Source organism: Limulus polyphemus, unplaced genomic scaffold (assembly GCF_000517525.1).
Source record: "Limulus polyphemus unplaced genomic scaffold, Limulus_polyphemus-2.1.2 Scaffold1698, whole genome shotgun sequence".
NCBI classification, from domain to species: domain Eukaryota; kingdom Metazoa; phylum Arthropoda; class Merostomata; order Xiphosura; family Limulidae; genus Limulus; species Limulus polyphemus.
In genome coordinates, this window is record NW_013667308.1 from 81,517 (window position 1) to 97,101 (window position 15,585).

The 15,585-nt window shown below is 36.8% G+C and overlaps 1 protein-coding gene across 1 annotated transcript in view; it reads right to left on the reverse strand.

Annotated features, from left to right (window-relative positions):
* The window catches only part of LOC106464593 (tetratricopeptide repeat protein 4-like), a 140,090-nt gene that overhangs the window by 74,646 nt on the left and 49,859 nt on the right, over window positions 1-15,585 (reverse strand). Inside the window, 1 exon segment of the mRNA XM_013924748.2 lies at window positions 11,327-11,444. Within this exon segment, the coding sequence (XP_013780202.2) occupies window positions 11,327-11,444 (118 nt within the window).

A 15,585-nucleotide genomic window follows, 5' to 3' on the forward strand; every position in this document is an offset into this window, starting at 1 on the left:
TTATATATATATATATATATATATATATACACACTTTTGATTGGATCCCAACCAGTAGCCATAGAGTGATGTATTTCACCCCACTGGAATCACAATGAAAAAATAAGCAACACCTGAGTGGACAAACTTTCTCCCCCACCTGAAGAAGTCCAAAAGTTGCACCCCAGGCTCAGAATGATGGGATTGTGTATGCCATACTCAACCAAAGGAACAGAACTCATCTGGTCTGGAAATATGAACATTCATACTCATTCCCCAACCAAATGGGCAAGGTGTATTCTGCTTGCCCCTGGAATTGTAGAGAGGATGTGGAAGCTGTGCTCAACCAAGGACCTAGGATGGGACCACTTCGCGTTCGGAATTATGAGTACCTCATTCCATGCACAATATACGAAACCGACAATGATCAAAGAGAAGGGCCATGCACCCCTAACCAATAGCTTCAATTCAAACCTGAACTGGAATTAGGAGTAGGCTCCTGAGGAGGTTGGTACCACTCCTACTGATATCTGAGAAAAACATCCAGGGACCCGAGTAGGAGGGCCCCCAACTTCGCCCTCTTCTCCAAAAGTGGAGGAACACACTTGAACACTCTTGAGGAAAAGCCTATGTTCGTCACCCTAGTGACTGGAAACTTGGGGTGGTAAGAACTACTGAGCTCCACTAATACTCCATGAGTGGCAGTCCATAATAATAAGGTACTACCATCCATTAGGCACCTAGATGGTGTTATATAACACCCTATTTTGACAGAGCCTATTGCAAGCTGTAGTAAATATAGTGAAAGTGGTTGCTAGTGCAGAACTGAAAAGAGAAAGCATATCTGCCTGGGCAACACTCGCCACAGAATGGGATCTGGTAAAAAATAAAGGGATCGGGGAAATAAAAGAGTATATGATTGAGGAAAATACTCACCTGTGGTTGAAATTTGACAGATGTAGTCAAAATAGCTACAGGATGTAGTAGAAAACCCTCAAAAGAGGAAACTGTCAGATCCTTTAAGTAATGAGATAGGAAAGTATTAGGAGTAGTCCACATACCAGTCTGCACAATGTCTTTCAAAGGGCAATTCAACCGAGCATGTAATGACATAGAGATACAACAAATCTGGTGAGATGTGACATGCAAAAGATTCCTCTCCTATAACAGTAATACATTATAGGCCATGTGAATCAATTTACAAAGCCATCTCATTACAGTAATGAGAGATAAATCATGGGAAATAGAAGGATTCCAATGAATGAACAATCGATTCCTATTATCTCTAAATGAGTTAGTACAAGCCACATAACAATTGATGGCCCTAACAGGACATAATAAAGGATCAGGACTGGAGTGGTCATATAGGTGAGAAATGGCTGGAAAATGGATTGATGAGAAGGATCTTTCCCCTTCCCTGGCTGCCAGAGTCTTGGGAAGAAAAAACTATTGGGGTAAAGCAAGACAAATGTGGAATGATAAAGAGTCTGATGCACATGGATTGCAAACATCTCCGACCAACGACATCCACAAGCCAACAACAACCAAAAATTTAATTTAAGAGAAAGGTGAAACAAAGAACATGAAGCTAAGGGCTCAATGGGAAGATGAGACAATGGATGTAAAACAACTTTAAAATCCCAATTTGGTAATTAAAAAAGTCGTTTGGGTTGAAGAATACGAAAGGATTTGAGTATCTGATAGTACTGAGGAATCAAAAACCTTCGGATATTTGGAATATCAAAAAGAATGGATAAGAATGCCTTAGATAAAGCCACCATAGACAAAGTAATATCCCTCTTAAATACCCAAGTCATAAAACGGAATATTGTAGATACTTTAGAATGAAGAGGGTTTAAATTCCTTTTTATACGCCACTGACAATAAGTATTCCATTTCCATTGATAAACTGCCATGGCTGGCCTATGGAGAAATTTATTCAAATAAAGAGAAACCTTAGAAGTTAAACCCTTATGTCTTCCAAGCATGAAGATTGAGTTTCCGAACATCAGGGTGAAGAATGTCGGATTGAGGTTGTCTCAACAGAGGTTGTTAATGTGGACGAGGTAGAGGTGGACATTCCTACAGATACCATAGAAGCAGAAACCATGTTTAAGCTGGCCAATATGGTGCAAACAAGAGAACATGACAGGGAGTGGACGAAACATAGTCAAAACCCGGGACAATAGCCTAATCGGAGGAAAGGCATACAGATCTAAACCTGTCCAGTCCTGACTAAACACATCTACTACCAATGCTTGAGAATGAGGTATTGCAGACTGAAACAACTGCAGTTGAGAATTCCAATGAGTTACAAAGGCATTGATCATTGGAGGCCTGAACTGAGAGCAAATCCACTGAAAAACTACGTGATGTAGCATTCATTCCATCAGAAGAATCCGGTTGGGTTGAGACAAGTGATCTGCAATTAAATTCATCCCTCCTGGAGAATGACATGCTAAAAGACTGATATGATGGAAATGAGCCCAGTAGAGAAGATCCATGGTACGAAAACAAAGGTCTTGAGAATATGTGCCTCCTTGATGAGAAATCTGAGATACCACCTTGGAATTGTAGGAATGTATCATGACAATTTTTCCCTTCAAGAGAGATAGACTTTGAACAATTGCCTGATGTACTGCAAGGAGTTTGAGAATGTTGATATGGAGGATAGACCCGTCTTTCATCCGAATACCCTGGAACTCCTGACCTTGAAGATAAGCTCCCCATCCCTCAAGAGACATGTCTGTGAACAGATGGATCACAGAATGAGGTGGTAGAATGGGTACCCCAACAGTAGTGTTGTTATGATCCAACCACCATTCTCAATCGATGATGTTGCTCCTGGGTAATGAGACAGGATGATCCAAAGGATCGGAATGCATGATCCACTGGTCATGCAGTGACCACTGAAAGGATCTCCTATGTGCTTCCTTAAAGGAATGAGAGGGTTGAGGGATGCCCATATTCCCAAAAGAAAGAGAAACAACTGCGCAGTAGAAGAAGGAGACATAAGTAAAAGCCTGATGGCTCTTTCCATGGCTTGAAGCCTGACATAGGTTGGTTGAGCAAGACTTAAGTGAATATTGAAAAGCACACCCAGATGAACGAGATATTCCATCAGTGACAAAATAGAACTGTCTGACAAGGAAGCCCACTTTTGTGGCTTCTGAAAGGAGAATCTGAGAGTGTTGTTCTACTAACTGACAGGATGATGCCAGAAGGAGCCAGTCATCCATATAATGATGTGTGCACAGACTTGAAGAATACAGGTGACAAGAAAAAGCTCAACCAACTCTGCAAAAGACATAAGGTGCTGATGTAAGACCAAAAAGTAGAGCCCTGAATTGTAGGACCTGACCATTGTACACAAATCTGAGAAACTTCGGGGAAGAATTCTCTATATGAATATGGAGCTAAGCATCAGTAACATCGAACTTGGTCATTCGAAGCCCTGGAGCAAAGTGCCATCAAAGGTTAAGAAAAGATTCCATTGTAAGGCAAGAAGGATCTAAAAATTGGATGAGTCAAGACAGATCAATGATTGGACACCAATCTCCTGTCTTCTCGGGTACAATGAATAACAGGAAAAAAAATCTCAAAAGAATGGGATTAACCCTCTACTGCTTTTTTGACTAATAACTCTCTTATGGACTGAGAACAAAGCTCCACTTGCTGTGGATCTGTTGGAGATGAAAAGGCAACCGGTTGTGCAGATAATGGTGGAGGCGATGTAAATTGAATAAACAACCCTGAAGCCAGATAATAGAGTACCCATGGATCTCTGGTGAAAGAACTCCAGATGTTCACAATGGATCATATCACAGACAGCTTTGACAAATATCAGATAGCAGATGTGGAAGAGAGGAGGTCTGGTTGCCTGCATAGTAGAAACATTAACTCGGAAATTCATATTCGTTAATATGTTTCTTTTTGTTTGTTTGTTAGAGTAATTTATAAATATAAATTAATATAAAAAAGTAGTAACGCCAACCACATTCAAATTTGCAACGTAAATTGTGCATAATCACAACACACCTGTTTATAGAAACCTGTGCCAAATGCTTGGTGGAGAAAAAATGATTACATTGTCTGAAAGAAATGCTTATATACAGTACCTAGTTAGAGGGCTCATTGAAGTTGGTGGAGAATTTTGCAAATTAGAATTTGCCAAGGGCATTCTTTGAAGTAATATTATGGAATTAAGGTTTAAAGATAGACAAGATAAAGAACCTTTGGTAAACCATTTCTACTAAAGAGTGCACAAAGACTTATACATTTATTCCCAGATCAAGGAATCCTGAAGTCTAAATCTATGCATTTTTCACATAAACTCATGGTATAAAAAACCACCTAGTTGTTTTCTTTTAGTTACCTTTGTCCTTTGTTGTTCTCTACCAGATAATGCTTACTCTTCCAATAAGGATATTGCTGCAGATCTTGTTCAGGAAAGGTCAATGACAGCAATGTCCTTCACTGGTCAAGTAAATGATATCTAGAAGTTACAGCCTTAATTATGTTTATGAAAATGTCCAATCACATGGGTAGCACAAATCTTTATGGGTAAATCCAATACTTCCTGTTAGTACAGAGCTTTAAGATTCATATCAGTTCTACTTAGTCATCATAGTAAATAAGTCAATGGAAATATATCTTGTGGGAAAAAAACTGTTAGTCAATTTACGTATCCTGTAGAATGCGACTGTCTAATATCTATGCAACTATGCAAAGTTATAATTTTTCTATACTGAAAATGTTTTTCTGATAGGTACTTACCCCTTCTCACATAAATAGCTATTCTCGTTCAGTGCTACCCTCTATATGCAAAAAAATTTTTTACGCATGCCTTGAATCTTCCACATCTGAAACTGACTGATTCCAATGTGTCTCTCATGCAACAACCCTACATCAAAAAGAGTGCAACATACTCTCTTGCTGCAAGTGACTCCCCTTTGAGTTTTGGCAGAAAATGGAAGCACTGGTTTTCAGTGGAAAGGAAGGGAAGGGTGAGAAGTGTGAGAGAAGGTAAGTAATTATTGGAAATTCTTTTTCAGTAAAGAAAAATTATAACTTACAATACACTACATTATTCCTACTCACATAAATAGCTAGAATCCACACTGAACAGGTGGAGGGACCAATGTGAGGGAAAGAAAGAAGCACCCTTTTGTAAGCATCTAAAGGACACTCCCAAAGAGATTTTCAGAGTCGAAGATCATACATAAGAGACCGCACCACTTCTGAACCAGGTATACTCTTCGCCCATTGTGGAAAGATGTCACATGCATAGGCAGAAAATCGGAAGAGCACATCCAAATGGGAAAGAACTATGGCAGGATAATGATCCTAACCATACATTATATATTAAAGTTATGAAACTCAATCCTTGAAAACATAAAAGTGGGAAAGATAAAAGGATGTATCCCTAGGTGTAATGTGGCTAGAGCACAACGGAACATACATGGCAAGTCAACTACATCCAAAACCCGTTCAGCCAAGAACTGAAATCCCCGCAGAGGTAGAATGAGGATCATTCCATCAGTAAGTCAACTACAGTCCAAAACCCAGCCATCTGGTGTGGGTATGAAAGAGGCTCATACTGTCTTCACCCCAAGTTCATAAGATTGGAGGGAATCTTGTACCAAGAACGGGCACATGTTGTTGTTTTATAACAATGTGAGAAATTGAATGAGCAATATGGAAAGCTGACATCCGGCATCAAAAAAATGTCTGTGTAATGTAAACCATCTCACTGAAATATATAATGACAGGAACTGCCCCAATGCAGATACACCCTTGGAATAACAATCATTGAGGGATAGTTGAAGGAGAAGAACTATAGTAATCTGCAAGTACTTCCACTGTGACCCATTACATGGATAGAGTAACAAGAGTAGAAATGAATGAGGGAATAGAGATCTGTAATACACGTGTGAGAACTTATGTAGATTGGTTCAACTCTAAATCCAAAACCCAGCCACTGGGAACTGACATCCACGTGGGAGTAGAATGAGGGATCCAAATTGAAGGGGTGAACTGCAATTACAACAGTTCACTCCCATGTTACATAGTGAAAGATATCTCATCATCCACACCAGCAGAACACCACCTCCCTACTATTAACTTAATGGTTTTATAATCATTTATATATATATAATTTGTATTTCATTATCACACTGAGGAGGGTACCTCCACGGTCCACCACCCCAGTGGCTTTGAACTGAAACAATGGTAAAGACTATCAAACTCCACTAAAAGAAGAGGGGGAGGAGAAAGCATGGTGGAGAATACAGAGGAGAGACAACACCTGAGACAGTGCAATGGGTGACCATAAACCCTATTTTGAAAAGCAGACCATACTGATTTATTCAATACAAAGCATAGCAGAGATGGACAGCTATCCCTTTTTGCTTTATCCATGCAGTCCATGGGTGAGTACAGTCCTGATTGGGCAACCTTATGAAGCAAACCTATCGCAAGGATAAACCTAGAAGTGATCTTGTGGAATACCCCATCTACGCAGTGTTTGTTGTGTGCCCATGTTAAATCATCATGGCCTTACAGTGCTGCTTTTACTAGTTTAAATATACCTGGACAGACACCACTTGCCACTGTGGAAGGAGTATATAAGTATGTGAAGACTACCCCCATTTGGATGTAGCTAATGAAAGCTATACATTCAATGAATAGTGTAGGTAAAATCACCCACAAAAAGTGGAAGTTGGGTAAAATGCAGACCACCCCATAATACACATATGGTACCAGACAAGTCCAAAGGGAAGGACACAAAACTGGGACCAAATCACATGGTGAAATAACCTAAAATAGCATGGAAAATAAGAATGTGTATTGTGGGCATACTCCAACATGCAGAAATAGCAAACCCAAATGTGATCAAAGACTACATATGAAAATGGAGAAGACCCATGAAGTGATTGAGGTGGGACTGATTGATCTAGCACCCCAAACAGCATTGAGCATACAAGATGAACAGAGAAAACCCATAGGTTGGATGTAAAATTTCAAGAAATGTAAAAGAATAAAGATGACAAAATTTCAGAATGAAACAAGAAAATTTAATATAGCATGCCAGATACCCCACATTATGCTAAATGTAAAGGAGAAGCCCCCCCCCCCAAAAAAAAATATCTCACCATAAGTCCCTATTAGCAGTGGATGGGAAACAAACAGCAGTGTCCCACCTAAGAAGTTCCCAAAAGGAAAGAAGTCACGTGCGGAGGGAAAGAACAGAAGATGGCAAACCCTCCAACATGGAGGGAAGGAGGAGGATGTATCCCACACAAATCCCTTAATATAAGTGGAACACCTAAGATAGGAAATGGAAGATAAACATTACCTGTGGGAGAGTAGATAGGGTAAAACGAAGCTGAAAAATGGAAAGGATTAACAAAGATACAAAGAAGAAAATCTGCCTGATGGTAAGTTAAGGCAAAAAGAATTAAAGCCTGTGTAGGATGAGGCTTGCAAGTACCCATCTTAAAAGTGACAAAAAGATCATCAAGAAACAATGTCAGGAGAAGGGAATATACTGTGAAATATATCTAAAAAAAAACAAACTGAGATATGCCGAGCAGATTCTTCATTAGAGGCCTGGAATACAATCCATGATAAGGTGGAGGAAAACTGAAAATCTGGGATGTCTTAAATGGGTTTAGCAATTATAGGAGGAAGGCAGGCAGGGTGGACCCCAGCCCACAGGGGCCCACAGAAACAAAATTAAGGGTAAGATGTTTAAGGTACAAATTAAACAAAATGAATGTTAAGAAATTAACAGACACTTGTTAAGCCTAAGCTAACAGTGCAGGACAAAGGATATCACTAAACTCTAAAATAAAAATCTTAACCTAACAATAAGTATAATAATGAAAATGAAATAAATGGGAATTTATAAAGTGAAATAAGAGTGTATGAACAATAACCTATGTCAAAGACATGATGTGTGGAAGAAAAACAATACAGTTAAAACAAATGACTGATATCCCAGTCAGATGAATTACAGGTAATCCTAAAATAACAGACCCCTGGTATCAGTGGTATATGAGAAAGGATACAACTAAGCCTAGTTTATAATCTGGACTATGAGTATCGACTAAACTAATGAAACTTATAAAACTCAAATAACTACAGACAATAGTATTAAAAGTATTGAAAAACCATAACAATATAACATTTTCTCTTTCCGAAGTCGGCAGACTGTATATCAAAATGTGTAGGCCCACAAACTTGAGGCAAGGGCCAATGGTTATCAGCTTCTTGGATGATCAATCTCCCAATAAAGTAAAGCTGAAAATCTTCCCATGGAATACCGCAATCTGAAGCCAGTGTAAATGTGCGAATAGAACATAAGATCTCCAAAGTGGTAATGTAGAAGCTATAATGCGTAATGAATAACCAAACACAAATGTGTTTGAAGAAACAAATAAAAAGTTTCTGTAATAAAGTAACAAGTTCCATAACTAGGGAGAAATATAAAATAATTCCACTTTGGAATAACTCAACAAGTTACAAATATCACTATTGTATAATAAAGAGTAAACTGTTTGAGAGAAATTAATACAAAAATACGGAAAAGAATTAAAATAAAACACTTGAAGAGAGAAGAAACTAAATGTTAGAACATGAGTACTGACACACGAGAAGTGATAGTTCAGTAGAATTGAATAGAGGGAGCCACATGTATCAAGAGAGTATGTCACATTCTTATTGGTAGATTGTTGTCGCATGATAATATGCATGCAAGATGCATTGTAATCACTAAATTTCAGCTATGGGAGATTCATGGCTTGTGGCATGCACAAAATTTTGTTTAACATAAGGGCAGCACTCAATAAGAATAGCTATTTATGTGAGGGAAGGTAATGTACTATATCGGAATTGTATTTATTTGCTTTGCAATATAAATAAAGGTTGTGTTTCAATTTACATATCATGCCCAGTCTATATTTTCTTAGCTTAAAACACAACCTTTTATCTAACCTCTTAGATTTACTTTGCAATTTTCCTAATCTATCTTCCCATTATAGACTGAACCTACCAAACACTCTTTAGGAAAATTAGTTTCATCTGAGAATTACACAGATCTATTTTGCACATTATTGAAAGTTTACATTAATGATGAACAAAAGTGCAACTTTTTTTAATTACTGCTGCAATTTTCTTGATCGAAATATATTGCAAAGTCTTTCTTACAATTTATATAAGAAAAAACATAGTATTAGCTAATTATTAATAGACTAAATTTGCTCAAAAAGGAGGGCATTTATGGTTTGTTTTGAATTTTGCACAAAGTTACACAAGGGCTATCTACACTAGGCATCCCAAATTTAGTGGTGAAAGACTAGAGGGAAGGCAGATAGTCATCACCACCTACCACTAATTCTTGAGCTAGACTTTTACCAATGAATAGTAAGATTGACCATCGCATTATAACACCCCATGGCTGAAAGGGCTAGCATGTTTGGTGGGATGGGGATTTGAACCAGCAACCCTCAGATTGTGAGTCAAGCACCCTAAAAACCTGGCCATGCCAGGCATTTATGATGTGTATACACACAACACATTATATTAGTTTCAGTTGCTAGTTAACTAAATAGTCTTTTTTTTATTTTTAAAACTAACATTTCTAATGGTAGTATATAAACAGTTTACTACAAAAAAGAACTAATTTTTTTAGAAGTGCTGGTCATCAGAATTAAACTTTTTCTTTAAAAAATGCTTCAGTGTTTTAAAAACAAACAGCAACAAACAGTTTACAAAAAATTACAAATAAATGTATGTAAAGAGATTAAATACAAATATAGAACAAGCTCACATTCTATAAAAAAAAGGTAAGCCAAATCTGCTATGTGCTGTAGCAGGCAACAATATAAAACAATATTAATCATCATAATGTAATATGTAGGTCCCAGCAGTGAATGGTAGGTAAACAAGTTGGTGATCTGAGAGCTAAATATTGAAAGTTAATATACTATATCTAAAAATATTATGAAGTTTATTTCTACAAATTGCTGCTGCAAAATAGTTGTGCGATAAATATACCAGTATATTTTAAATTGATTTGAGTTATGAAATTAAGTGTTCACAATGTTTCACAGAAAACTTTGTATAGCAACCTCTGTTTCAATTTTTTTTAACTAGAAAATTACCTCATGCAAGAAGAACATGTAACTTCATATAGTTGTACCACTGGTGCCAAGCTTTTAACCAGCTTCCAAAGACCCACATGATAGACAAAGGCAAGGAAAAGATGCTGTGCTAGGAAGTAAAGTGGATTTGCAAAGCAAACCAAATGAAATAAACCTACTGTTGTACTATATACCACATGTCATTTCAGTAATTACTGAAAGAGAATGTAGAATATATATTAGTCCTCTAGCAGTTAAGAAGGGAAAAATTATCTTGACTGGTCAATTCAAAAGACTTATAACTCATTTGTAATTCTAGAGAAAGTTACTGGATATTACACTGATTGAAATAGAGACGGCCTGATTAATGTTCAAATCATTCAAGAATAGTGATTTATAGTTATGAAAACATTCTGATCCCACAAAATAATCTACTTATATGTTACTTTACTCAGTTGTTGTTGTTTTTATCATTGTGTTACTTTGATATCTTAATTTTTATTCAGCATTTTCATTAAAAAGTATTTTTCTAGTGAAAAAGTTCAACTACTCTGTTTATCTAAGCATGAAATTAATGCTTATGTGTACTCTGATTCTTGTACTACAGTACTGCTTGAATGCTTAAAATTTTAGGTATATATTTTTCTCACTGGCAATTTGCTCTTACACAAACAACACAAGATAAAAACTAAAAGCTTATTTTTGTTTTCTCTCTGCCATTTCTTTAAAACAAAGGTTTTCAAGTAAACAAACTTATTAATTTACACAATACTCACATTGATACAATGCTTACCTATCTTCTATAAAAAGGCAAGTTTAATAAATTATTTTTTTCAGACGAAAACAATTCTTGTTCGAGGTAACTTAAGTCTTCCTTACTCTTGTATAACATATACATAACAAGAACATTCTTTTTTATCTGTTTGATACTTATTTTTGCCTGAGTTATCTAGAATTGGATTTTTTTTTTACAACACGTAAATGTGCCTATACTTACTATGTTATATTTATCTGGTCTGTGTTCTCATTAATTTTTCTTTACCTACCACATACATACACTTTACTTTATAAAATGATCTAATATATGTATTGTCCCCCCCCCCATCCAACCCTATTTATTCAATTTTGTAAACATGCTGAATGATTTAAACTATACATGTTCAAAATATCTCTCCAGTAGTACTTGGGTAAAACATACAGACCCTCTGCTGTGTTCTCTTCAGAGTCATATTTCAGCTGCTGAAGTGCTTCAATCCAAGGAGGAAGTTCACGTGTTTCATCTAAAGGTTCTGTTCTAAAAGCTGGGTGCTCTTGCATTTCCTGTAAAGAAATAAGACAACAAAAAAAGTCAAATTGATAACGTACCTGTGTGTGTAAACATAACTGTAATCGATAACAATACAGACCAAGAAAAAGCATATCTCCTAGCCAATTACTTTGAAACCACCTTTAGCAAAACTCATTCTCCCACCTCTGATCCATCAAATCAACAAATAATCAATGACCACATTGAAAACATCCCACACATATACACGCCAAGCTTCCTGGCACACAATACAGATGACAATACACTATCAAATCACAATGATATTTTAAACTGCAAAATAACTAAAGATGAAGTAAAAGTCAACATACATACACTCAAAAACTCTACTCCTGGACATGACGGGATCTAAAATATAATCTTAAAGAAAGCCTCGAATAACAACTTACCTGACTAATCTAATGAATCTATCAATACTAAAAGGGTACTTTCCAAACACTTGGTAAAAAGCAATAACAGCTATTCCCAAAGACCCCACAATAACATCCAAACCAGAACACTTTAGACCCATTAGTCTCCTGAGGCAGTTTAGGGAAACTAATGAAAAGAATTATAGCTCAGACTTCTTTAATACTTCAAAACCAAAAACCTCCTTTCAAATATATATAGAATTCATCTAAGAAGAAGAGACATACCATAGATCACCTTACACATCTCACAGAAGCCATTTACAGATTTTTTTCATAATAATTAAGCATTGATTGCAGTCTTTCTGGACATACATAAAGCCTTAATGTAAAATGCCATAATGTACAGACTTGAATCAATGAACATTAACCGAACAATAATAAGATGGATCTCAAACTTCCTAACCAAGCACACGGTTACAGTAAAAATCAATGACACTACCTGCAAAACATTTAATATTACAAAAGGAGTACCACAAGGTTCTGTACAAAAATAATTAAATGCTAAAATGAATTGGTGTAACAATTTGCAGGTCCTTTCAAACATGATCAAAACCCAAGGTATAATTTTCCATCACAGTCTGAACAAACATTTTAAAAGTGGAAAAAAAAAAGTTAAACTAAAATCAAGCAATATAAACACTAAAATAAGCCCTAGTGCCAAATTTCTTGGGATAATATTAGATAGAAAACTTACATGGGCACACAAGAAAACTTCACGAGTCAATTAGCAAGCTCATTAACCACCTAAGATTTATCACTGGACAAAATAATGGTTGTACATCGGAAACTATCTTAAAAATTTATAAAACATATATGACTCATAGAATATGGATGCCAAGTCATTTGCAACATGTCAAACAATATTCTCAACAAACTACAGCTTCAACAGAACAGGGTCTTAAGATTGGACTCTAAGGTTCCCAAGATATACACCAGTTAACTATTTACACAAAGCAGGCAATATCCCTCCCCATATAACAAGACTATGCAAACTAGCTCCTAATTATTACTAAAAAGCAGACACAAGAAACCCTCTCAGATCAACAGTATATACAATTTACAGCTCACACCATAGGTTGCTATCCCCCTACAATTTGTACCTCAAACAAACAGAGATAAATAAATAATGAATAGCAGTCAGTTATTAAAGGTATTTCATATTCCTATGTTGTACAATCATGTTTTGCCTTTCAGCCTGGAAACAGGACAAGCATATAATCCAGGGCTTGTCCTATGAAATGGGCTTTTCTCAGGGTATTCCCATCCCCCCCTCACAAAAAAAACACACAGGCATAGAAGGTGTAGCTCCTCACCACCGTTGAAAGGTGCCATCTCATTTTCACATTTGGTAGTTCATCTTCCTCAACACAGGTTGTCCTCACTTTTCCGTCCTTTACCACTGCCAACAATCTAAGTCACGATTACCAAAATTTTTCTTTTCACTTTAGTTCAAAAAATCCTCGTCGTGCAGGGTGAAGAGGACTAACCATGTTCCTGAACAGCCTTTTTGGGTTTGCTTCTCAAACTTAACCTTTAAACTATATACCTGTCTTGGATTAATGGAAAAAAAGGCTGGGCACTGTGCAGATGCAAACTGAAAAATAACCAAATGAAGGAGACACTAAATGGTCATGCTGAGAGAAGAGGAAGGCTGTAGGAGGTTTGTTGGGATGGAGCCAATTGAGAAAATAACCATTCAAGATGTTCACCTCTGTAATCCCAAGATCTAGTGCAAAAGACCACCATAGTGAGAGAAAATTACCCATAATAAATTGAGGGAAGGGGAAGTCAAGAAAATGACTGAGAATTGAAATACCTAAGATCAGACACCTAGCTAATGATTCCCCGGAAATCATGAAAAGACAGGAATGAAATCCTGGAGTAGGATCAGAAACCTGTCTGATAGCAACTTTAGCCATTAGGTCCAACACTGCCACAGGCCAACAATGGTAAGAAACCAGATCACTTGGAGGAAGAAAAGTAATGGGAACAGGAGACAAAGGAGGAGGGAAAAAAAAACTAAGAGCAAGGCTCTCTGACAGAACTCCCAGTACCCAACAATTGGCTGCAAACAGAGGGTAAAGGACCATAAACCAAGCTAAACAGGCTTGACTGACCATGAGCTCATAGGATAGTCACCACCAAGACTGACAGCATTGTAGATGATGAGCAGTGAAAAGAAGGATGGTAAGAGAGGAGTGGAATAGATGAGGAAACAGGAGGACAGGAGACCAAGAGAAGCAAAGAAGGAGCACAATAGAGACTGTAAACCAGTGAGGATAAGGAATGACATTGGCATGCAGCCCCAACATATGATACCAGAGAAACAAGCACTCTAATAAAATCACACAGGCAAATACAAGGAGCAAGATGAAAGTATATTACAGAAAAAGAAAGCTAAGGCAAAAGATTAACAAGGGCATCATGACCTAATAAACTCTAGTAGCAGGTCAATCAAATATGAAGTGACAAAGCAGAGAAAGATAAACACACCACTGTAAAGAAGATAGGTAAATGAATATCTGTTGAAAACCCCTCAGAGAAATGGTGGATTACCATGGAAAGAAGGTGAATGGAGAAAAAAATAATGGAAAAAGGTAGAGAGTGTAAGACAATGGTGGGAAAGCTTAAGCCTAAGAAAAATGAACAAATGACATATGATCTGACTCCTAAGTCAGAAGTAAAGACTCCAAAGTGTAGGCATCAGAGAAAGGCAATATGGCACAAAATCTTTTCTACTCACATGAGGTAACAAAGGAAGGAAGACGAGGTATGCATGCACCAAAGTAGTGGTAAAAGTAATTGAATATGAACTTGTATCTCTGAATAGGAAGGAAGAAACATAAAAGGTAGGAGCAGGGAATGAATTACAAAGAGAAGAAACATAACCGAGGAACCCAGTCCCAAAATTATGAAAAAGACTTAGATTCAAGACAGCATGGATATAAGATGAGGCGAAGATAGGTGGTGAGAAAAAAGCCAGCAAAATACCTTCTGCAATAAGCATTGACAAGAAACACAGGTGGAGGCATTTCAGGTATACAAGAAGGCCCAGGTCGCATGAAAGACTCCACACCCACCACTTAAAGCCAACACTACTTCCAATAAACATCAACAAACCTAATGCCAATGGAGTTCATAGACTAGCGGGAACACCATCTTTATTTATTATTATAAAAGTAACTAAAATGTAAAAATTGAAAACATTTCAGGTTAGATAAAGTAAAACAAATAACAATATTAATAAAATTTTTTTATGAAATATGCTTTCAAGTAGTCTGTGCGTTATGTAATTCGATACTGTAATGTGAGCTGCACATTCCTCACATGGTTTGCAATCTATATGGCATAAATATTAGTTATACACAGTTCAAAGGGCAACAAAACAATAAAATTTAAGTATATATCTATATATACACTGAATGGTCACAAGTAAATAGACACCTAATTTTTTGTCATTTAACTGATTTATGCTAGCTGATTTGTGTTCACAGAGCACTAAATAAATGAAAATGGTCTGCACACTAATTATCATGTGCTACAACATGTCTAGAACTCAAGGTTCTCTCGAATTGTCAGATTTTGTTAGAGGAAAGATAGTTGGTCAAGCAGATGGTGGAATAAGTCAGCGGCAAATTTCGCAGCATTTGGGAATCCCACTTTCGACAGTCAACAGAATCATTGTGCAGTTCAGAAAACACGGCAAAAAAACAACTGAGTAGCGTCC